This window comes from Falco rusticolus, chromosome 18, assembly GCF_015220075.1.
Source record: "Falco rusticolus isolate bFalRus1 chromosome 18, bFalRus1.pri, whole genome shotgun sequence".
Classification (NCBI taxonomy): domain Eukaryota; kingdom Metazoa; phylum Chordata; class Aves; order Falconiformes; family Falconidae; genus Falco; species Falco rusticolus.
Genome location: NC_051204.1, coordinates 5,338,434 through 5,363,140, shown reverse-complemented (window position 1 = coordinate 5,363,140; position 24,707 = coordinate 5,338,434). Strand labels below are relative to the sequence as shown.

The 24,707-nt window shown below is 44.4% G+C and overlaps 1 protein-coding gene and 1 long non-coding RNA gene across 4 annotated transcripts; one reads left to right on the top strand and one right to left on the bottom strand.

Annotated features, from left to right (window-relative positions):
• Window positions 1-151: 151 nt before the first annotated feature.
• Window positions 152-13,489, top strand: CALCOCO2 (calcium binding and coiled-coil domain 2). 3 transcript variants are annotated; one of them, XM_037411138.1, is made up of 14 exons: window positions 152-770; window positions 1,130-1,246; window positions 1,726-1,769; window positions 3,611-3,799; window positions 4,150-4,252; window positions 4,923-5,056; window positions 5,781-5,918; window positions 6,384-6,511; window positions 6,623-6,713; window positions 7,504-7,626; window positions 10,132-10,227; window positions 10,912-11,050; window positions 11,460-11,497; window positions 12,007-13,489. In XM_037411138.1, exons 4-14 carry the CDS (start codon window positions 3,620-3,622, stop codon window positions 12,181-12,183), a joined length of 1,347 nt encoding a protein of 448 aa, XP_037267035.1. In that variant the 5' UTR covers window positions 152-770; window positions 1,130-1,246; window positions 1,726-1,769; window positions 3,611-3,619; the 3' UTR covers window positions 12,184-13,489. The 3 variants fall into 3 exon arrangements, with proteins under 3 accessions (XP_037267035.1, XP_037267036.1, XP_037267034.1); XM_037411137.1 differs by lacking the exon at window positions 1,726-1,769 and having other exon boundaries at window positions 154-770; XM_037411139.1 differs by lacking the exons at window positions 1,130-1,246; window positions 1,726-1,769 and having other exon boundaries at window positions 153-770.
• On the bottom strand, window positions 12,747-20,440 carry LOC119158791. The gene is made up of 2 exons (XR_005107960.1): window positions 20,231-20,440; window positions 12,747-16,045 (listed from the first exon to the last, which is right to left on the bottom strand). It is a non-coding gene; the product is annotated as an uncharacterized LOC119158791 (long non-coding RNA).
• Between the last annotated feature and the right edge of the window lie 4,267 nt (window positions 20,441-24,707).

Here is a 24,707-nt window from a genome sequence, read left to right as displayed (position 1 = left end):
GCTAGTTATTTTCACTGGGTGCTTGCTGATTGGATGACGGCCTGGAAGTCTTCAAGAGGACCATGAGGCCAGTGGGGTTGCTCTTGTACCATAGAGGTGACCATAGAGGCCGGGCGGTGATGCCGGAGGGGCGGGGTGGGCGGGGCAGCTGGTTGCGGTGTGCCGGCGGCTGCTGCGCCCGCCCCCTCCCCAGTCTCTTTTAAAAGATCATTTTGAATGTTTAAACGTCTTCCCGTGCTTTATTGCAGTGCCCGGTTCAGTCTCAGGGCCGCTCTGCGCGCCGGGTCCGTGCGTCGCTGGAGCCGCGGTTGAGGCCGTGGGGCGTGGGCAAGGCCCGGCTCCGTGCCCCGTGCCCGGGGGCTGCCGCCGGGGTGAGCCGGGAGAGACAGTGGGCCCGTCCGGGGCCTCCGGTGTCCCGCTCACCGGGGTGTCCCGGAGGGCCCTCCCCAGGCCTGCAGCCCCTTACCAGGGCTTTACGCTCCCGCTTTGCTAACCTCCCTGAGCTTTTTTTCAACCCCCTCCCGAGCCTGGCGGCCCAGGGCAACCGGTACCGGAGTTATCTGTCTTTCCCCACCCCGTAACCGGAGCGCTGGCACGGAACGGGGGTATCGGGGCGGGGGGATCCCGTATCGAACTACAAGTCCCAGCAGCGGGCCGGGACCGCCCAGGGGGAGGTATCCCGAGCAGGCGGCACGGGGACGGGGGCCTCCGCCTTTTCCTGGGCTTCCGCCTCTCCGCGCAGTCTCGGAGGTTTCCAACGGTGCCTCTCGGTGAGTGGGGCGGGGGGCGGAATGTGACGGGGTCCCCTGTACCCCTCCCGGCCCGGAGTTCTGATGTCCCCCGCGAGGGTCGTACGGGAGGCTGGGGGGGGCGATCCTGCGAAGCGGCGACGACACTTACGCTTTCGTTTCCCGGCGGTGGCACCGGGGGTGTCCGGCCTATGGGGTGGGGGGAACAGTCTGGTCCTCTCCCCAGCGGGACCCCACTCGCGGGGATGCTAACGGGCACCGGCTGCCGGCTGTGGGGGCTGCCCGGCGCATCGGGTGTCCAACAGCAGCTGGAAGTTGGTCTCGCTTGGGAAAGGGGATTCCATGATTCCATGTTTTTCTACATCTTCGGGACGCTGCAGGTGAATGAAAGAAGCAAACGGCAACAGCGAAAGAAAAGGGAAAAAACCAGGAATTTCCCGGAGAGAGGCTGGGCCATAAGCACCAGAGGAAGCGGGATTTATTCTGCTCTGCTCAGGGTGAGCTGTTATGATACCTCGTTAGGCATTAACACCCCGAAGGTGTGGCTGTCCCAGTACCCTCAGGCGGCAGCAGCCTCACGTGGCCTCTCCTGCCTTCGCTGATGACTTGGAAGCTGTTGGCGTAACAAAAATGTGAACGTTAATAAAATGTCCTCTCCCCTCTACTTCCTGTCATCTTTTTGTGGAAGTGAATCACACGCTCTGCCATCAGCACGCTCTGCACAGCCTCTGGGCTTGTTTGCCTTCAAGATTACAAGTATTTTCACCAAAACCAGCATCTTTTCTTGCTTTTTTTTTTCTTCTTTCAGCAAGGCCTATTGTTTTTCTGCATCCAGCCAATGAGTCTTCATTTTCTTTAACCTTTGTCGCAGCAGGGGCTCATGTCCTGTCGCAAAGCAATGCAATAACATGATTAAGGTGCTGTCCTTACATCTATTTTCTTTTTTTTTTATCTCCTCCATCTGGTGGCTGTCAAGAGATCCCTTGCGTTTGGGAACTGCAAATCATAAGGCACATCAAGGTAGGAAAGATTGACAAGAGCCAGATAAAGGCTGAGGCTTAGGTGAATTGCACACCATTTCCAACGCTTTACTGAAATAACTAAAAGTACGCTGCAGCCCTGGGTGTCCTGGAGGATTGCACCGCATCCATTTGTAGGGGTTGCCCTGCCTTCTACTCCCAGCAGGAGGAATTCCCCTCCCAAGGTAGCCTATGTCAGTGCAGTTATCACTGCTCTTTCCAGCTTGGATACCTTTTCCTTTCTGAGTGCAGCCCCACAGTCCCCATCTAAACTTCTGCCTGATTGTCAGGCTATTATTTGGCACAGAATACAGGTGATCTCCTGGATGATGCCCAAAAAAAGAGCAGGGTTCCTGGGAGCTTATTTCCATGTGAAGCTTCTGGATTGGAGGTGACCTGAAATGCTCCAGTAGGATGATTGCTCATGATGAACTTTCCCTCTGTTCTGAGGTCAATCCTTGCTTGCTGCTGCTGTCACTAAAATCAGCTGAGAAGGTTCTGCTTTGGATTCCTGGAATTGAATTGTCTGGGATTGGTGGCAGAGCTTTCTCAGCAGTGATCTGCCCCTTGACAGATTGCCAGGGCTGAAGCCTTTCTGCCTAGAAGACCTCATGGCAAAGAGGGTGATTTATTGTTGTGTTTCCAGTCCTGCCTAGGCTCCTGGCAGTTTGCATACTGCTTTGATCAATGTACCTCGTACAGATTTATGTTGTGTGATTTGTAGTGTCACAATGCACTGCAAAGTTTCCTGTATAGATAACTCACACAAAAGCTTTAATGCTGTTTGTTGACCCTGCTGTCATGCAACATATTCATTTCGATACTGAGAATCATCTTGCAGTTTCAGCATAGCAGTCACGAGTAGCAAGGCTATAATAGCCTCATGACGCAGGCTGGTGAGACAGAAGTACGACGATCTGCCTCACCAGGATCTCCTCTGTTTCTGCTTTTCCATGGGAGCCGAGCTTAGCAAGGTACCTCTTTTCCCTTGAAGCCAGGAAGCTGAAGACGAAAGATACTATGTTTGGAGGTCAACTCATTGCATCGGATTTGAATGCAGATGACAGGGAGGCTGTTGAATTTGCTTGTCACCAGCATGACTGTGTCTTGTGTGTCTCACCACGGTCAGCCAGTGAAGGTGGAGCATGTTAGGGCTGGGAATGCACAAGTTGTGGAGCTCCTAGCATGATAGATTGTAAGCTGCTATTTTTGTTGTATACTACTGTTGAAGCATTTTACTGATGCAGTGAAACCTCTGTTCTTCTCGAGCAACATACTTGTGTCCAGATTTCACAAGAGCTGATGCACCCCCACATTAACTAGCTACGGTGGGGGTGTGCCCGGAGTATCACATCACATTAAAAACATGATGTGAGGCTGCATGTGGGGACAGCCGGCATTCCAGCAGGGTCTTCAAGCATGGGATCCCACCAGCCGGCACACATTCTCCTGCTGCTGCAAGGCACCACTGCCTCTCGCGTGTGGCAGATCTGTAGGTTAGTCAGTGGGTCTGGTTCATGGAAGGAGAGAGGCTGTTGTGCCATACGAGCAGCCTCAGAGTGCCAGGCTCTGTGGCTGGGAAGTGGCAGTCAGGTGAAAGTCTTGCATGTGTCTGCTAAAGAGGATCTGCAAGCTGCCATGGATGTCCGGAGCAGCCTGGGCGCAGTGGCAGGGACACCAGTGGGCTCACGTGCCTCGCTGAGAAACCCTGGCATGTGCTTAGGGGGTTTGGACCTCACAGCCGCGTCATTCCCAAGCTGTACCTGTTCATACCCTTCACGGATACAACTGCATTGGCAGCATCTGGAGATGAGATAATGCCCCCCTCCTTTCCTCTTATAGACTTCCACGATGGACGAGACCTCCGATGAGCCTCCCACTTCCGTGGTCCTCTTGGACAACTGCCACTTCTCCCAGGTCATCTTTAACAATGTGGAGAAGTTTTACGTTCCCGGAGGAGACATAACCTGTTACTATACCCTCACACAGAACATCGTTCCTCGTGGGAAGGACTGGGTGGGCATCTTCCGGGTAAGTGACTACTGTGAAACCAGATGTGCCAAGTATGAGAAAGCAGCAGCAGGCAGAAACAAATAGCTTGGGCTTTGATAGAACGGGGTTGGGGAATTTTTTCAGTAATAACCTTGTGTAGTGGAACATCTTTATTGTGCCTAGGGACAAAGTGCCAGACGCGTTGTGACCTGAGCAGCCTCAAGGCTAATCAAACACTCCAATTATCCTTTCATGCATAGACCACAGCTCTTAAAAGTCGGTATCAATGGAAAACTCCTCCCAGTAACTGATCTATGTGGAAATGTAGTCCCATGACCACAGGATAAACAGGAACTGTGTGATGCCATGTAACAATTTTGCTGTTGCAGGTGGGATGGAAAACAACGCGGGAGTATTACACATTCATGTGGGCCCCTCTGCCTGGTGACGTCCACGGTGATACCGCTGTGCAGCAACAGATCCAGTTCAAAGGTGTGTTGGGCACTTGGGTCACTGAGGCGATGTATGCACACATGCACACACAGGCATGCGCACAGACTCATGCCTTAGTGCCGCTAATAGGCACTACATTTGGAATTACAGAATGTAGGACCATGCTTTGGGAGACTTTATTTCAAATCCCATAATAAATCACAACGTTTTGAATCTGCTAAATTCTGCCATCCTGAGTGATATGGTTTGCATTCTTATTACTGGCACAAGGGGTTACTAACAATTAATAACAATAAATAACATTGCAAGAACAATACTGAACTAGGATGTCGTGGTTTTCTGTGATTCTCACTATCTGTGCTGTATAGTTAAGATGTAGAGGAATGAAGGCAGTGGGTTGATTGATTATCATTGATAATATGCAGCTGTGGCCTTGCCTCGAAGGCAGTGAGTTGATTGACTGGACGATGTGCAGCTGTAGCTTGTCCCACTAAGCAGTTAAATAGCCCTGAGGAGTGTGGGAGAGGTCATTGGGCAGAGGGAGAGTTAGTGTGGTCTGACTGTTGGAGGAAGGTGAAACAGCATGGATGGTAGAATCTGACCAACAGTAAAAGCCTTGTTGCAGCCAGCTAGTTTGTTTGTGCTGCAACATTAAAAGTACTTGAATAATTAGAGGCTGGACATGATGGATTGTTGTGCTTGTCTGAAGGTTACTATCTCCCGAAAGATGATGAATATTACCAATTCTGCTATGTCGACCAGGATGGTGTGGTCCGGGGAGCCAGTGTGCCTTTCCAATTCAGAGCAGAGACTGAGGATGATATCCTGGTGGTTACCACGCAGGTATGTGCCCTCTCTTCCCTTGCTTTTTGCTGCCTCTGCTTTCGTTAGCATATGCTTACTGCTAATGTGGAGTGATCTGGTAACCTGGATGCTAAGCTGGGACTCAGCAGACTTGGATTCTGTTCTTGGCTTTGCTACTGATCTGTCACACAAATTTGGGCGGCCTTTGTTTTTCTACCTGCCACTTACCACTTAGTTGGTGAGCTCTTTGTAACAGACAGCAACTTAATATATAGCATTTCAGGGCATTTTGAATACTTTTAAATGTGTATGTTAGTTGCATGGAAACAGCCTGCCGTTAGGTGGGAGTAAGGGGATGTGGAGGGACAATAATGAGGTTCTGTGAAGCTAAGAATTATTTCTGTAGTGTCTTGTGTGCAGCCCTTTTGTTAAGAACTACACTGCACTCATGGTCCTAATCTAACAAACTGATTTTGGGGCTGCAAGCCCAAAGTTCTGTCTGCGCTGACTTCTGCAGATGCAGAAGGCATTGAGCATCTCCAGAGATCAGGGGTAATATGTGCTCAGTATTCAAGAACTGGGTTGATGGTCATTTTTGGCCAGGCTAGGGAGAGTGAAGCAGCAGTCTGGTCTGTGCTGCTAGTGAAAGCACGGGGAGGTACGTGGTGTTCCTTTTGCAGAGCTCATCTTTCTTTGCACTGTGCTGTTTGGAATGTAGTTTTTCAGTGCTTCTGTTATGACCGAAAACTTTGTTGCTTGCTAGGGAGAAGTGGAAGAGATTGAACTGAAAAACAAAAATTTGCATAAAGAAAACGAGGAGCTGAAAGCAAGCTGTGCAAGTCTGCAGAAACAAAACAGTGATCTGCAGGAAGAGCTTAAGAAGACGCAAGTAAACAAAAAGGTTAGTAACTCAGAACCTTTAAGTCTGAAGGATGAAGAGGGACTAAGTTAGGTATTGTTCCACTGTATACTTCCAGAGGTTTCTCCCCATATTGTGTTTAATCCTTTATCAAATCATACAGCACAACAGTACAGTATCACTTACTGTGATAAGAACAATAATTATGAACAAAAGACATCTTCAGACACAGGAGTCAGGAACATATGTAAAGGGGAGTGTTCAAAAATGTTTTGTAGACTGTCCTGAAATCACGTTATCATTATCTTTCCTTCCTTCAGTTTTGCTTAGGTCAGACCCCATTTCATTGATATTATGAAAGAGTAGTCAGGATGCAAAGGAGAGATTTTCCTTCTTCAGAGGGGCTGATTAATAGTGTTGCATTTGAGGGTTTTTGCACATCCAGTGCAGAGCAGGACTATTGCTTAGGCCCCATTTACCTCCTGTCAACCTTACTGTGATTTTCAGGAGCTGCAGGATAGTCTAGAGTCTCTAAAGAGCAATGCAGAGAAGCTGGAACTGGAGCTGAATTCCCTGAAAAAGGAAAATGAACATCTAAAGGAGCGGGATGACTGCAAAGAGACAGAACTGCTCCAGTAAGTGTATTTACAGCAATTCTCAAAGTAGGGTTTTGTGTAAGCACCTTGCCTATAGGGGTTAAATTTCCATCCATGAGAGTATGGTGTGTTTTGATTTGTTTTGAGTAGAATCAGAGAGCAAATTCAGAACATGACCTCTGACAAGGAACGCCTGGAAATCAGACTGAAAACAGCCCTGGATCACGTGGACCAGCTGCAGGTAGCAAACAGCTGCCCTCCTTTGCTTTTACGAACTGTCTCTGATGGAATCAGTTTCCCTTGCTCAGAGAGCTGAGCAACTTTGTGTAGTATGTGGTGTATGAGTTTCTTTTTTGATTTCTTGGGCTCTTGAGGAAAGTGTCAACCTTTGATATGATTTGACCTCCAGGAAACCTCAAGAAAGTTGTGTTCTGGAATGATGGATAGAGGGGAGTGTGCTAAGAGAAACTGTAAGGATTTTATTCCTTAAAAATGTTCCCTTTGCATGCTCATTAAGTTGACCAAAGTCAGACTGTTGTTTACCTCCTGCTAGCTAAGGATCTAGGCACTAAACACTTCTGTTTAGAAAAACATTCTAAAACTATGTTCAGTACTTGGATGAAAACAAGACTTCTAGCTGGGAGGTATGTGAAGGGAGAAGGTAGACTGAAAATAGCTTGGTGGTTACGTCTGGGATGTGGGAGACCCAGAACCATGGGCTAACCATCTGGCTGTATGTCTCTGTTTTTCTCTTTGCTTTCTGACTTCCCAGACGAGAAGTGTTGTGTTGAAACCTAGCTCTTCAGAGAAAGTCTGAATGAATGCTGTGTTCTGATGAATACATCAGCTCCAGTGCATTCCCATGTAACCAGTCTCAGTTTCTACAAAGGCTTTAATGGGAAAATGTTTTCAGGAAAAAAAATTAATCATTGGTGGGTTCTAGAGCTTTGCCTTCTACAGCAAAAGGTGCCTGTGCTCCTCACTCAGAGTTGTTGGATTTTCACTTTTTGCACACCCTTGTTTCTCCCTAGTCTCAAGTGCTGAATTATGAGAAAGAAGTAGAAAGCCTCTCTCATAGGGACCATGACAAGACAGAGCAGCTTGAAAGTTTAAAGGAAGAGAATAGCCAGTTACGCATGGCTAGAACTGAACAGGTAAAGCTGTCCCTGAGTATCGTGGTGCTTGGGGGAGCCAGGGCAGGGAAGCAGAGGCATCCTCTGTGATGAGCAGTAAAAATATTGCTCAATCTTACAAGAGTCTAAGGGATTCCATGACAGAGAAATGTCTGTGGTGGTGTGGGTGTTCACATAGGTGGCTCTGTGAACATGCCATCTGACAGATTTGTATAGTATGTATTCTTATAGTATACACGTATGGTTTAGTTTTGGAAGAAATGTCTGTATAACTAGACATTGTAATTTTGATTCTCTGAGGCAGGAAAATTCAGCCTCTGTCTTGATCCCTTGAGTCTGCTCAAGGGATAAAGTAAATCAGTGGGAAATCAGGATTGATACTTAGCTGATTGCAGGTAACTGCAGGTAACTGCAGCTAAGCAAAATTGTTCCAGGACTGGCATTTAGTGATAAATAAAACAAGTTACCCTAAATCTGCCCAGACTATATGCTGTAAACTTTACCTCCAACAGGAAGCTGACTAGTAATTGGTGTGAGGTGGCAGCCTTGCTGGTCTTCTCCCTGTTGATGTTTTTGTATCTTTCTCATCTTTTAATATCTCAAATTTACCATTTAATAATCAGTAAAATAGATGGAATGTGCTCAGAATACAACAAAATAAGCTGTGAACAATACAAAGTTTCTGTTCTGCAGTTTGGTGCTCTGCCCCACATCATTCTCCAATACCTCTTTGCAATTCTTCTTGTGAAAATATGAGACTTCTGTGAAAAAGGAGCAAAATAAGGAACTTGAACGTTGAATGGAAATCTTGAAAGGATCTGTTGTGGTCTAGCCCCAGCCAGAAACTAAGTACCACGCAGCTGCTTGCTCATTGCCCATCTGCTCTGCAGAGGGATGAGGAGGAGAATCAGAAAAGAATGTAAAACTCAAGGGTTGAGATAAGAACGATTTAATTATTAAAAATAGGAGGAAAAAACCCCAAACCAACAATAATAATTATTAATAATTATAATGAAAAGGAGGGAGAAGGGGAGAATAAAATGCAAAGGGAAGGGAAAAAAACCCAAGTGATGCTCAATACAATTGTTCACCACCTGCTGACTGATGCCCAGCCAGTCCCTGAGCAGCAGTCGGCCTGCCTAGCCAACTCCCCCAGTCCCTATACCATGTGTGATGTCCTATGGTATGGAATATCCCTTTGGCCAGTTGGGGTCAGCTGTCCTGGCTGTGTCCCATTGCAATTTCTTGTGCCTCTCCAGCCCTCATGCTGGTGGAACCTCAGAAACTGAAAAGTCCTTGACTTAGTATAAATGTTAAGTAGCAACAGCTAAAAACTTCAGTGTGTTATTAACATTGTTCTCATGCCAAATCCAAACCACTGCACTGCAGCAGCTAAGAAGAAAATTAACTCTGTCCCAGCCAAAACCAGGACAGGGTCAGAGGCCAAACTCTCACTTTTGTTTGTCCCACTGCCTGCAGAATGACCAGGTGCCCAGCATTTCTGGGAGAGCAGCTGGAGAGGTGGTCCTGAGTGCTGAGCACAGAGCTCTGCTGTATTGCATGGAACCTGTTGGTACCTGTGCAGGGAGCTGAGGCCCACTGACAGCACTGTTTTCTGCCTCCTTCCGATTTGCAGAACCATCACAGTTTCCCCATGATGTTACAGATGACTATATGTGTAACAAATCTAAGTTTATGGACAAAAAGGCTTGCTTTTCTGAGGTAACTTCTGCAGACCTTTTAGAAGGAATCCACAAACCTTAGCAGTGGAAATCACTCCTTGAAGGAATGTGAAGTATATAAAAGGGCAGCGTGCTGTGGTATTTCTTTCTGCTGAAGAAACTATCATTGGCAGTGACTGAGGCCATCATATAGTCTTTAGCCTGTTGCCCTGAGTGACCTTCTAAAGGTGCTTCTCTCTGTGTGTGGTGCTCAGGAAGCTTTTGCAGGCTGTACTCTCACTTTGGCATTGGAGATTGGATGCCTAAAATAGATGATGTGATTACCTCTGCTGTGATGCCAAATGTTCAGAATTCTTAGAGTGATACTTGGAGAATGACTGCAGAATCCCCAAGTACTCTAGCTTATCTAATTTACTGATTTAATTCAAGAGTCAGCTACAAGATTAATTCCTAAAGATGTACTGGCTACCCACCATCAATGCAAGTCTCACAGCACCAGGAAGCCTGACAGACTCGGATAGCTCTCACCTGCCAGGGTGGATTTTTCAGCTGTACGAGCTCCTTTTCTTCAACGTCCCTCTTAGTTTGACCTCCTGTATGTCCCCTACAAAGGTCATGTGTCATCTCACATGTTGTAATGAAAATACAGAGTGTAAATGAGTGGGATGTGGAGATACCTAGGTGACAAACCATGAAATGGTAAGACTCCCGCTGAAAGGGAAGGGTTATTTGTTGGTAAAAATGCAGCATGAGGCAGCTAGTATGAGAGCTCCAGTGCTTGGAGCTGTCGTCATTTTATGTGTCAGTTTCCCATGATTTACCGATTGCCACTCTTCCTTCATAGCAACAAACCCGCAACTTAATGAAAGAACTTGAGGAGCAGAAGTGTTTGTTTCAGGTTCTGCAGGCAAAAAAGAATGAAGCTGATGAAGAAAATCAGGTGAGAACTTGGGACAACTCCTTTGCCTTTTTCCTGTATTGAATATGACACTAATCTCTCGGTCTAGTGTTCAGTTCCATTAACCTTTCTACCATACGGATCACTAATTGTGCCTGCACGTGGGCCATCACCTGAAGGCTGGCTGCCAGGCTGCCTGCAGGCACGTACAAATGACTCTGTGTGTACACTCACAGTGTGTTGCTGCCACGTCTGTACAGCCTAAGAGGAAGGGTCCCAAAACTTGCACCTTTTTCCCCCACCAAAGAATAGGCTGGTTTAACCATGATAGTGTGGGGTTTTTTAAAAAATTCTGTTAGCTTAATTCTGACACCACTGGAATGAGTGGACTTTACTCATTTAAATGGACATATTTGTTTTGTCCAGTCTAAGTAATGATTGCTCAGTTTTGTTCCTTACTCTGCATGACTTCAGGAGAACCTTCTGTCTTTTAAAGTGTATTCCTCTGTTGTGATCATGCTGTCTGCCTTTCTGAGCAGGCCACAGAACAGATCCTTGCCCACTCTTACCTTACTTTCCCAGACAGTCAAGCAGGACTAACGCTGAGCTACCTAAAAATTTAGAGCAATTTTGATTCTGGCAAAAGAGGATCTATGTTAGTGCAAGGTATGACTTTTCTCAGAAATGGTCTCCTAAGCTAATGGAAATGCATTCTACCCTTTGCAGAAATTAATGGAAGAGAATAACAGACTGCTGAGGCATCTCTTTCAGGCTGCAGAGGCTTCTTCCTTCTCTGTTTCACAAGCTCAAGCTCCAGTTCGAGCTCCTGAAGTAGGAGGCCTTCTGTTTGGAAATCCATATTATGGTGAGATTACTTGGCATTCTGTCTGAAACTGCAAATGCATGGCAGTTAAAGTCCCGGCAAATTATCCTTCCTCTCAAATTGAATGCTGTAGAAAAGACATTATCAACAGCACCTCTGTGCAGCTTTGTGGGTGTGCAGATGACTTGGCAGCTGCAAAATGCTGCCAGGTGTTAAGGGTTGGCTTAAGCGATCAGCTGTCTGTTCATTTGCTGCCAAGAGAGACAACTATTAGCTAGTTTATTCAGCTGTGAGACAGCTAGTTCTGTGGCTTATATCCAGTTTCCATAGTCCTAAATATAGAGGTTTAGATGCAGAACCACATCCTCATGTTTCAAGAATCACTAGTTATCATCACATTACATTGTTAATAACTTTGCTGCAGCTAAATTAATATATTATTTTTTTCCAGCTGCAGGAACAAACCCAGGGGCAGGAGATGCAGACATAGTAAGTAAAGTGGACACAACTGGACATGAATTACTGGTTTGAAATAAAAAGCTCCAAGTTCAGCTCTTTGGCCAATGGTCTACTTGCTGGTTTAGTCCTAGTAAGACAGCGGACAACAAAAGTGGATCCACATATGCTTAATGTGTGGAATTAACAAGAGTTATATGTCTTAAGGAAAAGAAAGGAAACTCTGTTGACCTTAATCTCTAGATACTGCTAAGAGCTGGTCCTCAATGTCAGAGTAAGCAGCATGCAGCTGCTAAACACCTTATTTCATATTGGAGACATGGACATGTGCTATGTGGGATGGAACGTTCGAGAACCTCTCAGAAGCTCTTGACTTCTAAGTGCTATTTAGAGAAGCCTGGAGCCATTTGGAAAACATGAGGGTGTAAGAAGTCAGAAAGACTTGTCCAAAAGTGATAATAGCTGACTACTAAGCTTTTCTTTTTCTTCTCTTCTAATATCATTTTTAAACTGACTTTATTTGCATTTGCTTTGTACTTCAGGCTTCTATAAGGAAATGCCCCATGTGTGATGAAGTATTTCCTGAAGACATTGAAACAAGCCAGTATGAGGCCCATGTGCAGAGCCATCTCCTGGAGTGCCCACTCTGCAGTGAGACCTTTGAAAAGTCCAATAAGCAGGTGTTTGATGACCATGTTTTTTGTCATGGCCTGGAATAATTCTGAATTCGTATCTGCTCTGTAGAATAGGTAGCAGAGGCCGCAGTATAGAATAGACCAAAGTCACTGTATAGGCTTAATTCATGCTAAGATCACCCAGACAAGACTGACTATGCCACTAGTACTGTAATTCTGATCCTTCTGTTCCATGCAGCATATGACCAACACATAAATCAGGTCAGACATCCACATCCTGAAACTGAATGACCATCATCAAGCTTGAGTTCTCTGTCTTGGATAAGGATATATGCTTGGTAAATGAATTGCAAATCCTATAATTGGTGATGTAGCTGAGCGTGGTACCAGTTCTTTAGAACAGGATTGGCCATGTAACTGTTTATGGGCCAGGTGATGGGAGGTGGTACAGCAGTTTTCTGTACTTGGCTGATACATCTCTATTATAATGGGTTTATTCTTTAATATAGCACTGTGATTGCTAACCAAAGACCAGAGACATTTTATAATCTTTTAGGATCACACCTTCAGCCCTGCTCTGCTTCTGGAATGCAGAATTAATAATTAATAAGTAAAAGTCTGAATAAAAACAAATCTCACTATCAGCCGTAAAGCAAGTGAAAGAGATCTATTTATATAGAGACCAAATATCCATTTGCAGATCTGAAGGTTTAGAGCTGTCCTTCTAGCAAAGTAGGCAGCACAGCTTATTCTAGGTTGAGGCACACACACTTTCTCCATCCATCTCGGGATGAGAATGAGAAAAACCTGATGTTTCTGAGAGAGGGAAGGTCGGTGTGGTGTGGAGCCCACAGGAGAGCAGTAGCCAAGTTGTCTCAGCAGCACAGAGGATAAATGGTCTCTTAGTCAGAAACTGGGCATCCTCATTTAAAGGAAACTATTAATTTGGATTATTTCTTTTATATTTCTAAACCTTCTGGATTTACCAAGAAGAGCCTGTTCTGAAACCAAAACAATGTGATTCAAAAATAAGTGCCTTGGGATATTACAATGCTTTGTGCATAGATTATCCAGTTACTATTTTAATTTCTGCTTCAGGATTTTCAATTTATGATTAACAGCTCTTTTTTCCATGCAAACACTAATGGTTAAAGGTTTATTATCCAGCTATATGAGACTGTTTCCTGCTGACTATCTGAAGCAATAGAAAATCCTAAGTTTACACAGTTCTAAGAATATTTAGAGTAACAAAGACTTCAAAATGTTTTGACTGTTTTGATTCTACACAACCTTTTTATCAATCTCTTAAAACTTAAATAGAGTATTTCTGTCTTGAGATGTACTATACTGATAAGCATTATTTAAAAAAAACCTGTAACAGAAAATAACTGCAAACAAAAATAAAAGCGATACAAAGAAAAATCTTTGAAAAAGATGTTTATGTCTGATCATTCCTAAATAAATTGGAGGAATTGATGGGGGCTCTTCAGGGAGCTATTTGCAAGCTTTCAATTACTTGCTGAAGCTCTGTATAACAAAGTACTTAAGCACCTCTCTGAATAACTTTTAGCATGCAAAGCAGTATCCCTAAGGGTAGCGAGACTCTGTTCAACAGAAAACACATATTTAACTGGTTGATCCTCAGTGGCTTCTCACAGCATGGGAATATATCACAAAGGCCAAAGGATAGTATGGGATAATGAGGAAAAAAAAAATCCAGGAAAGTAAAATGACCTGTGTGGGATCTATTTGTTTATATCTGTTCCCAGTAAAGCTCATCTAAATACCTAGAGCTGGCTGAATTTCTTCTGTGTCATAGGAAAGTCCAGCATATCAACACCTTTTTTCCCTAGGCTAGCAGAAAAAGCTGAAAAGCTTCTCGCTTGGGATGATAAAATATTATTTAAAAACTACTTGGTATTGTACATATTTTGACAGTGATTACTGTAGTCCATCTCAACGTTCCTGGCATAGCTTTATCCCAATTTTGACAATCAAACATTCCCCAAAATGAGGCTCATTTTTAACTGAACCCTTGTTTCCTCAGGAGAAGCCCTACTGTTTTTCAAGAAAATGCTTACCCTGGCCCCCAACCTTTTCCCATACGTCCTTATTCTAAACTATATTTTTCATCTTTTACTGCTTTGTATCCTGACAGAAGCAGATTAGATGTCGAGAGATGCAAAAGTAAATTTTACTAAAACCCTGGTAGTTCACCCAAACGCCTATTATCAGACCTCTTTCCTTTGTACGCTGTGGCTGGTACTGGCTTTACCACCGCCTATCCTAAAGTCAGACCCGGCCACCTGGGTTTGGAGTTCTGTCATGACACTGCCTACGTCCTTGAGCTACCGGTGCCAAGTGCTAGCACCCCCCTCTCCATCCCTTTGGCACTGGTGCCTATCGTTGTCCATTTGCCTGCTCCTGTCTTTCTGCAGATCCCGTTGCCTGTGCTGAGGTGCCGGCCCTGGGGCACAGGCAGCAAGCGGGCGACCGGCAGAGGGGGTCAGACTGCAACAGATCTCACCAGGATGCTGGTTTTTTTGAAGTCTTTTTTTTTTTTTTTTCTGTAATAATGACACAAGATTCACACTCCCAGCCATATACTTTGGCCTGACACGGGTCATACCTTCCCTATCCTGGGCAGCCAGGGACCAATTTACCCCTAAGCACAAATTACATCATCTATTTTCTGACCAAGTTTTCATTTTGTTTGTAATTTACAGTATTATTTATGTTACTGCTGCATTTAGCCTTTGGAATCGTAAGAGGTTTCAATCCTATCTCAGTTTTATGGTTTAATACAGAAGTAGCTCAAATGGCTGATAATTACATATAGTTATATTTTGGATGAGCTCCAATTTACATTGATATGTTTTGGATAAGGACCTTGAAATACATTTGCAAAAGGGACTGTAGGGGTTTGGCACAATTTATACCTGAACTCATGTAGCATCTGAATGAGTATTCGTTAGAAATGTATCGGAAAGGAAGAAGTCATACTTTGTGGGCCAAATCTCTGTGATTATTTATCTTTTTAAACCTTTACAGGGCTTACCAATTTGGTCCAAGTTGGGAACTAGCCCGGTTTGCTTTCCATCAGCAATTACTGCTCCGGTGAAGCACAGCATTTTCTGCTCTCTTGTCCAGGCAAAACCACTCAGCCTCAGAGAGCTCTTCTTCCCTTTGCTTGGTCCTTTTGATTCTCCCTCATTTTTGTCAGACCCTCTGCCTGCCTTCCCCAGGAAGTTTGATCTTCTCTTAGGCTTTCTCTCCCATTCACACAGAGTATATTTTTAATATGTCTGTCCATGGCACATCATTTTCCCATTAATAGGTGTGTTTCTGTGTGTGCAAAATGCAAACCAGATGATAATTTCTCTCAGCTGCAAAAACACGCTGATAACCATGGTCACAGCAGGCATCACATACTGACTGATGTCAGTTTGTTTCATAAGAAAGAGCATTGTTTTGCCTGCAAAAAGTTATTTTTGGTGCAGAAAAAAAGACTGGCTGCAAGGGAGATGGTTACAGATTCCCGATGCCCAAACTATTTCAGCCTCCAAAGACAGAGAATCTGAAAGGATGCTGAAATAACTGACTGGTGGCTCAGCTTCTCTCAAGAAGTGATTCTGAACTGTACAGCTACAGTCCACTTCCCCACTTTAACAGCCTCTTTCCTCCACCTGTTCTCCTCCTGGTTCCTCTTCACCTGTCCATCCTTCTTTCCTCTTCCTGCAGAACAATTTGGACCTTCAGCATCGTCAGCCTCCTCCAAAAACACATTGCTGAGGTTCAGGGTGTGGACGAAGGGAGGCAGAGGCACAGAGCATGGTCCATCTGGCAGTGCTGCCTCTCCCTGCCTTTCACTCCACAGAACACAGCCTGGGAGCGCTGCCACTGCTGCTCTTCACCTTAACAAGGCTCCAGTGCAGAGCAGAGCAAGCTGAAAGATAATAAAAAGATTCTTGATAGAAAGGAATGTAAATAGACAAGATGCAGGTGAACAAAGGAGGAAAAGGAAAGCCATGTATAAGCCAGCAAGTGAGTGGTTATACTCAGTAATCAACTTGTCAGTTTGATTTTAAGACACGGCAGAAGAGATCGATAATTCTTTACAGCAGCATAATGCACATCTAGGGTTTAAAGTGTTTTGATCGTCAAAGTACTTATTTCAGGCGTCAATCCTGTGCTCACTTAGTAAGTGGAGGTGCTTCTGTATTTGCTGTGTCAATGATAGGAAGGGGAAGACAGCACAGAAGGGAATGGTGGAAAAAAATGCTCTAAAATGCACTTAAGACTGCCATGCTGGTTTAGGTGGGCAGCTCAGGAAAACCTGGGGACGGAGGGAAAAGTGAAGATATCACACTTACACAGAGGATTTTTTTTTTTTTTGGTCACTTGTATTATTTTGTAAGGACACATTGTTTATCTTTGTTCTGCTGTGGAGATCCAGACTGACCTACTCCCGCTTGCACAGGAGTCAATGAGTCCCTTTATCTCTAGTGCACTAGTACAAATAGAGAGTGCTCAGCGGGTATATAACGGCACGAAATCCAAACGCTGCCATTTATCACCCTCTTTGTACTGAATTAAATCACTATGTGAAATGCACTGAAGAATCGAACCTTTATTGTTTTGTTCGTGAAAGGATTGGGTCCCAGAATTACATCAGTTGTTTTCTCTAAACAGCTATTAGCCTCCTCCATTATACTAACAGAACTGGTTTCCATCCTCTGGCTCATTTATTCCAAACCAGCATTATTGAAGTGAATGGGGTCTAGGCCCTGGATATTAGAAGAGCTGTTGGTCTACTCATAAATAACAAGTTGTCAAGGATTTTAATGGAAACCCTTAGAGTGCTGTAAATCTGTGCAGTTCTGCCTGCATCCCCTCCCTCATTTCCATCACAATATCACTCCAGTGGGACTGCAGCTTGCAGCTTGTGCCAGGCAGCCTAGATTGGTAGGACACGGGGGAAGAAGGAAAAAAAAAGCTGGAGATGGGGTGGGGGATTCAGAACAGTTGGTACTGCAGAAGCATCTGCTGGGTGGCCGGTTTCGGAGTCACCTGGCCTATTCAGCATAGCGAGGGGATAGGGCTATTCATCCAGGGGGACCGGAGAGGGGAATAACAGAACCAGGGATGCTTGTGGAATAAAGACGGATGTATTGCAGTTTACATTTCGCTCCGTTGGTCTGTGAAGCAGTAAATCTCGGCAAGTAGAGGGTTTTGTTAGGTTTTGATCACATTTTAAGTGGTAGAGCTAGTGCAGTGGTACTGCACAGGATGCCTCTTGCTGTTTGGCAAAGAGGACTTTCCAAGACAAATTTTTTTGAACCTTCCTAGCCAGTCCAAACTACCTGCAGGGAAAACTCTGATCGAAACAGCAATGTTTCTGTAGTTCACTGGATCTGGCCAGAAACGGGGTTACTACAAACTATCGCCCTTGACTTAGTCATGCCCCAAATATCCATAGCTCAGTTGCCTGCTTAGATCACAGCAACCTGCTGTGTACAACACTAAAGCCTTCTAGGAAGGAACCTGAGCTCTCTCGTCCATTCTCCATTGGCCATATGATATTATGGAATATATTATGCACAGCCACGCTTGTGCCCATCCCACTCACAAAGCAGGCAGGACTGCACGGGGGCCTATTTAAGAGATCATCCGGACTCTCTCTGCCTTCTGAGGCATCAGAGCTCTTTAAAATTTATATGCAAGGTCAGTTTAGGCTTAAATGTAGGCTTGCACCCCAGCTTACCATGTAATATAAATAAAAAATTACATCGGTGACAAAGCTTCAACTAGCTTCAGAGTGCCCAGGGCTTATAGTCTTGTGTAATTACTAGTCTGGCACTGAGAGTCTAAAATACAGCAAGGCCATCAGCAACACAGATCCAAAATTAATGACGTTAAATATAGCTCCTTTCACATTACAGCTTCACATGAGAAGCTCCAAAGAAGTAGGCCTTAGGAGACTTATGTTCTAATTAAATATTACCCCTATGTTACAGACAGGGAAACAGTTATGCAGATATGAAGGAATTTGGCCAAAGTCACTCCAAAAATTTGTAACATAATCCCCCTTTCCCTCGCCAGATTTAACATTCATTTTGAGAAAAGCTGAACAGCACAAGAAGTGAGCCAGGATGGAGAAAAAATGGACGGCTGCCAAAAGGGATTGATGCCCTTCAGACTCCAGGGAGTTTTTAACCCTTCCCAATGGTTTTTCCAGCCTGAAAAACCTGGTGGGGTTCATCAGACTCTACTTCTCCTCTACTGATCCATAAGAGATTTGCCAGTGGGAGCAGCTGCTTGGAGAGTGAGTTGATAACTCAGGCCCTGAGGCACTTACATCTGTACGGCTCATCCCCTGCCTGCTTCCCTTCCCCAGTAACAGGATGAGACTAGAATATTGCATGTGCTTTTATAATGTGTATTCCTGTGGGGCCTTGGTCATGATTATGGCATCTAAATGCAACCAGAAACAAACAGTGACAACGAAAAACACAAAAGAGAAGGTCAGCCTGAAGATTCTGAACATTTTTTACACTAATTTTTTTTCTATTTAATAGTAAATTGCACTTTCATAAGCAATCCAGTGTAGTTAATTCCTTTTTAAATAACAGTTATAATATTTTTGAGAGCAGCTGCTGCACATGTTATGTAGTACAGCTGAGAGCACCATATGGATTTTTAATTCCTAGGAGTTATTACTTGGTTGTAGCAGTATATATGAACCCATGCCTGCCTTAATGGAGTCATTAGGTTTGACAATCCTTCCTTAAAGAGGGCTATTGTTAGGATAGATCTGATCCAAAAGGTAGGAAAGGTTTGGAAGATGGACTCTTCATTATATGAAACCGAGAACATCAGTATTTTTTTAGGCAGCTCAGTGGTTTTTACACCTTCAGGAAGTTCCTTCTCTGTTAGCATAAGATAATTTTAATGACTTGTATTCTGTCCTTTCGGAACTACACTTAGAAAGTTTGCCTTGAGGTGTTATGGTTGCCTTATGCTGGTGGGTTTTTTAACAAATCAGGCAAAATGGGAACACTCAAATTTCCTTGCAAGCTACCTACTAGAATGCCCCTCTGCTCTTAAAGGAAGAGATCTTATAAGAATACTCACAGTTACAACCCTAACACATGTTTTGGAAGATATATTAGCTTTGAAGGAGCTATTAAATCATATTTTTCAGTGAACTTTTCTAAGACAACCTCTACACATTAGATTCTTGCACTTCATCCTAAAACATGTGGCCAAACAAGAGACAGAAGACAGACTACATGCATCATTACGGGATCCTAAATGAAAATTTCTTTAGTTCCAGTAAAGGCTCCAATCCTTGTACTTACAAGCAGCAGAAGAGAAAAATACACTGCTGTAATGTAGAAGCAATATATACCTATATATCACTTGAATGCATCTTATTGAGTATGCTACAGATTGCTCAAATAAATCTGAGCTCACTGGATCTTTAATTCTATAGAAAGTGTTGGAAAACTCTTAACCTTATGACACATATCAGGATTGTAAAATTTAAAATGAATTCTAGTAAATCTGCTGCTGGCTGCCATGGAAACGGAGCAGGTTAGTTTAATGGAATCAGTATCTCAAAAAGAAAAGGGAATCCAAGCTTTTTTGTGTGTGTCGAACAATTAGCTCAGAACAACCTGCTCCATTTTTAGCCGTGTCAGTCTGTTTCCATGGCAGCACGAACTGAATTCATACAACTGTTGCAAATTCTGATTGTAAATGGTGCTACCCATTGTGTCAGCAGCACCAGCCGACCTCAGAGTCTAATTTCAGTTTCCCAAAGCTGATAATTTTGTTTCATTATGATTTTAATCGCATTATTTTTGCGCTGGTTTAAAGATTTAAGACAAGGTTGCTGTAGTATCTGTGCACTATTAGCCCAGAGTTAGGGAAGCATGGCCAGATCTGGTACAGACTAATCTGCAAACTTTTGAATGTTTCAAAGCAAGTCTGGAACTCGTTGCCTCACAAATAAATTCTTGATGGGAAGATCATCCATAGCCATTGCTGTTTAGGGATCAACATTTGGCCCTGTGAAGAACTTCAATACATCAAGTCACCTGAAGTTGCAGGCCTCACACCCACTCACCTCCCTCCTTCTGGCCCCCCAGAATTACACCCTACAGCAGCCCAAACGCAGAGCCCTCCGCCTCCAGCTCTCCACACGAAGCTTTCCGCAGACGGAGAGCAGAGCTCTGAGGTAGGGACCGTTTTTGTACCACAGGATCCCGCCCGGCCCTGAGGAGCGGGGACAAGCCCCGCCACCCATGCCTCCTCGCTTGCTGGCCGGCCAGCTCAGCTCCTCAGACAACACCCCACAACCACCCCCAAGACGCCCCTGCGCAGCCTCCTGAATATTCAAATCAGCCCGCTCCTCCCATCTGTGATTGGCTGTGGCCGTTCAAATGAAGCCACGCCTTCCTTGCCGGGGCGGGGCCGTTAGTGGCCGTTGGTTTGGGGGCGGGAAAGGAGGCAGCTGGATGCGCACGCGCAACACCGGCGCACGCCCGTGACGCTAGCGCGTCCTCTTGTTGCCCTAGCAACACCTCCCCCGCCCCTTGCTGCTTTTATCCAACCAGAGGCCCTCCTGGCCTCTTAGCCCAATGGAGCAGCAAATGTTATTAAGAGGGCGGGGCGAGAGGGGTGTCAGGCAGGTTGTTTTGCCCAATCAGGAGGCGGGGAAGGGTAGGAGCGCACTCCCCTTAGCCGCCCGGCTGCTGCGGGCCTCGCCCTGTTGTTTTGCCTCAGCGGCTGGCGGGGGTGGGTCGCGCAGCCTGCCAGCCCGCCAGCCCGCCCCGCGGGGGTACCGGCCCTCCCGGCTTGGCCCTGCCGGTGTGTGGGCTGCGGGGTCCTAGCTCCCTGTGCTGCAGGCCCAGCCGTGCCTCCGGGCCTGCTGAGGGCCGTTACCGGGGTGGCGGTCTCTGTGAGGTTCCTGCCCCGGGATTCTCCTGCTGGCATTGAAATAACGCCAGGGGCTGCGTGACAGGTGTGAGAGTGAAACCCTGAGGAAAAAAATGCTTCAAAAATTGCTCTGTAGCCATAGATGGGTCTGTTGAGTGGTAGAGTCTGCTCCTGGCACAAGGATGAAGCACGGGGAAAGCGTTTCTGTTCCGTCTTGGCTGGGAAAGCCAAAATAACTGTGGTGGAGTCGATTCCTAAAGGACTAGTAAATTTACAGTTGCACGAGGGTCAGCATTATTTTAACATATCACTTGAATTGTTAGAAATCAACAGCTTTAGTGTCTGTGCGCCTTGTTTTGCAGTTTGGCAGCCTGTCCTTGGAATTCCCCCACTGACGCTGTTGACTTCAGGCATGTGCTACCAGTCCTTCGAGTGTTTCTTTATTGGCCCCGGAGTGTCCCCTGTTGTTGTAACACTTGCTCTTTGTGTGTATGTGCTATCCCTAATGTTTAATCTTTCTGAAGTACTAGCTTGTGATCATTATGCATATTTCTCTCATAATGACTGAAGTTAGGCAAGAAGTCAAAACTTAGTAAGTCTGTGAGCTCTTGCCAGTATTTTCTGGATTTGTGCCTTCAGAGAAGAACATGAAGAAACACTGTAAATGGCTCCGTTCCCAATCCAAATAAAGCATTATTCAGAGTTGTATTCCAGGAATCTTTGTTTTTCACCACTCATCAGAAACGTCAATGGAACTGTTTGTTCTAGCAGTTATTGCTAGCTAGTATGAAGCTTCTGAAACAGTAAGAATTTGTCTGTTTGCTTGGTAGTCATTTATGACTAATTGCCCAGATTATTATCTAAAGTGGACAGTTTGTAAATAATACATCCACAGCCAGCAAAAGCAATCCACCTTGATTGATTGCCGAGATCTAATTGAACAGAGATTCCACATGTCCCTCTGAGTGCAAGCAGAGAGTTTGAAATTACAAATCTTCATTCTCTTGAAACTGCTTCTGCTCTGCGATGCTGTGTGTGGAGCTGCTAGCGGGTATGGCTTTTGGGGAGCAAGAGATAATGAGCGAACAGCATGCTGCACAGATGTCTCAGCAGATCGATTAGAGGAAATGAAAAATAATCAACTGCTTGTGAGAGTGAGTTGGTTAGGCTATACGCATGTGATGATCCCTTTATTGTTCTTTTGCAGTCAGAAAGGTGAAGATCAAAATATTTGTTTCTGGTTTTTTCTTTTCCCCTGGACTTCTTTCCCCAGAAAATTAGCCACTTCCCTGGAAGGAGTAAGGTATGTAGGAAATTTTTGCTGGCTAGGAACATAAGCAGGGTGGTAAAGCTCTTCCCAAAATAATTCAACTTCTTTCTTAGTGTCTTCCTGCAGAGTAAAGCTTTCTTCTTGGCACAATTATTTTTTGGGCATTGGATTTAAATTCTATTATTTGTATGTCAGAAGGAGCTAACTTCCAGCATATTAGAAGCCTCTCCCGAATGCTATGTGAAGATTAATATGCTAGGCTAGTTAGAAATTAGTCTTAGAAAAGAAATCAGGAAAATTAAGTAACTGTCACTTAAAACTTTAAGTGCAGAGGGCTGAAGGAAAGTAGTCCTTGTTCTTTAATCTTACAAAATTCTTACAATCCTATTTGCTGTTACAGTTAAAGTTACGCTTCTGCAAAATTCTTGCAATTGTTTAAAAACTCAAGCCTAGAAAACTGACATTAGAAAGCAGCTTTAATGCAATCATTTCATTATTTCATAGTGTCCCTCTGTTCTGTTTCCCTCCTCATAGTCATGACAATTTGTAGCCCAACAGCGGATCAAGTAATCGCAAGACTTGTATCTGTAAACTGGACTCTTGCCTGTCAGGGCAGACAAATCTGAGGACGACATAAAACCCAGACAGGATATGATCTGCCAGCTTTACATCTCAAGGGTAATCCCTCCATTCCGTGCTGCTTTGTCACTGAGCTGGTGTTTTAATATCCAGTTTAGCCTTGCCTTGATGTGGTCAGTCAGCCATAAATAGCGTCCACTGGTCATTTCCTTCAGATTCATCACTGTCAAAAGAATTCATCACTGTCAAAAGAAAAATGTCTACTTTATATGTTATTCTGTAAACTCTTGTTCAGAAATGACTTCTAATATTTTGCGGCAGAATCACCTTGACAAGAATTCAGGGCATTCAGGATAGATAAACTGAACAAGGAAAACTTTATCCTTCATCCATGAATGAGCACTAAAAAGATACTTATTTTTCAGGAGTCCCATTAAGCCCTATTGTCCTGTTCCAAACAAGTTTCTCACCACAGTGTTTTTGATTGACACTTTTAAGTCATGTCCTTAATTAAGTTCTAATATAAAAACTTCATTAAGCTTCTAGTTGTTTGGACTTCTAATAATCTGAGGAGCAAAACCTTCATTTACTTTGGTTTATTGTTGACCTTTGGTCACACTTTATTTTATGGGCTAAATTTGTTTGACTTTGCATTGACCTCATTGTTATTTTTTAGGGAATGTTCCAAGGAAAGAATGAAAGTCTATGAACGTCTGGAAAAAAATAAGAGATGGAATGGAAAGGAGGACACACAGAGCCTCTGCTCAGAGAAAAAGAAAGTAGGAAATTGGATCCTCTTAAGCAGGAGGTAGGGTGGACTGACCAACAGGCTCCTTTTCTGTTGTTCGTGTTTCATTCCTTCAAACATTCATGCTTTAAGTAAACTTCAAACTCACTGAGCTGTACGATGACCAGCTATGGCTTTAAATTTAAGTGGAGAACCCGTGAACACTTGCTGTAGTGCAGACACAAGCTCTAGTTTGGTAGGTGTTACTACACCCCAGTAAGAGACATTTACAGTATCCTTCCCACCTCAGCACCAGGCTAGAGTGTATTTCTGGCTTAGAAAGTACTTCAGTGGGGACATCAGCTAGCCTTGTTGCCTTTGCTATAGCGATTAATGAGTTACAGTGTTGCTCTGGTGTTCCAAGGAAGTTTAGAAGCAAATTGGCTTCATGTTCTCCTTCCCAGCCTTTTATTCTTGGTAGATTAAAGTTTGATCTGAGGATTTATGTGCTGCTGACATCCCATGACCCTCTGAGGATATTTGTCTATAATGAGGGCCTTACACATTTTGCTACTTCAGCATCCTCTGACCTTTTGCATAATAGCTTGGTAAGTAAACAAGCCTATTAGCAGAAGTTAATGACAGTTCAATACATAGCAACCAGAGATATGGAGAAATCGTAATGGTTTCGACTGTCCGTAGCATCTTTCTCTTGAGAATCTCTAAGCACTTCATAATACTGGCAATTAATCTTGTAGTATCTGAATGCCATAAATAAAATTATGCGTGAAATATTTGAGCAAATTCTACAGTAGAATACAGCATGTGTTATATTATCCAAATCAGTGCTGCAGACAAGTTTTGGCACAGTTAGTACTTCTATAAATACACGTGTAATTAACTTTCTGTATTATTCTGTTACTATTTTTCATGAAGCATTGGGGTGGGGAGAGGCGGGGAGGATAGTTAAAGGAAATCTTGGGAGGAGAAAAGGTCCTAAATGCTAAGATACTTTGGCTTACTTCTTTATGAAAAGTAGTCGTGGCTTATCTGATGGCTGGAAAAGGTTCTGGTATGCAGTTCTGGATC

Excerpts from the sequence above, each read along its gene's own strand:
- CALCOCO2 (XM_037411138.1), top strand. The coding sequence starts at position 3,620 with ATGGACGAGACCTCCGATGAGCCTCCCACTTCCGTGGTCCTCTTGGAC. Across the intron at positions 4,253-4,922 it reads GCAACAGATCCAGTTCAAAG|GTTACTATCTCCCGAAAGAT; the intron begins GTGTGTTGGGCA and ends GCTTGTCTGAAG. Across the intron at positions 11,498-12,006 it reads GGGCAGGAGATGCAGACATA|GCTTCTATAAGGAAATGCCC; the intron begins GTAAGTAAAGTG and ends TTTGTACTTCAG.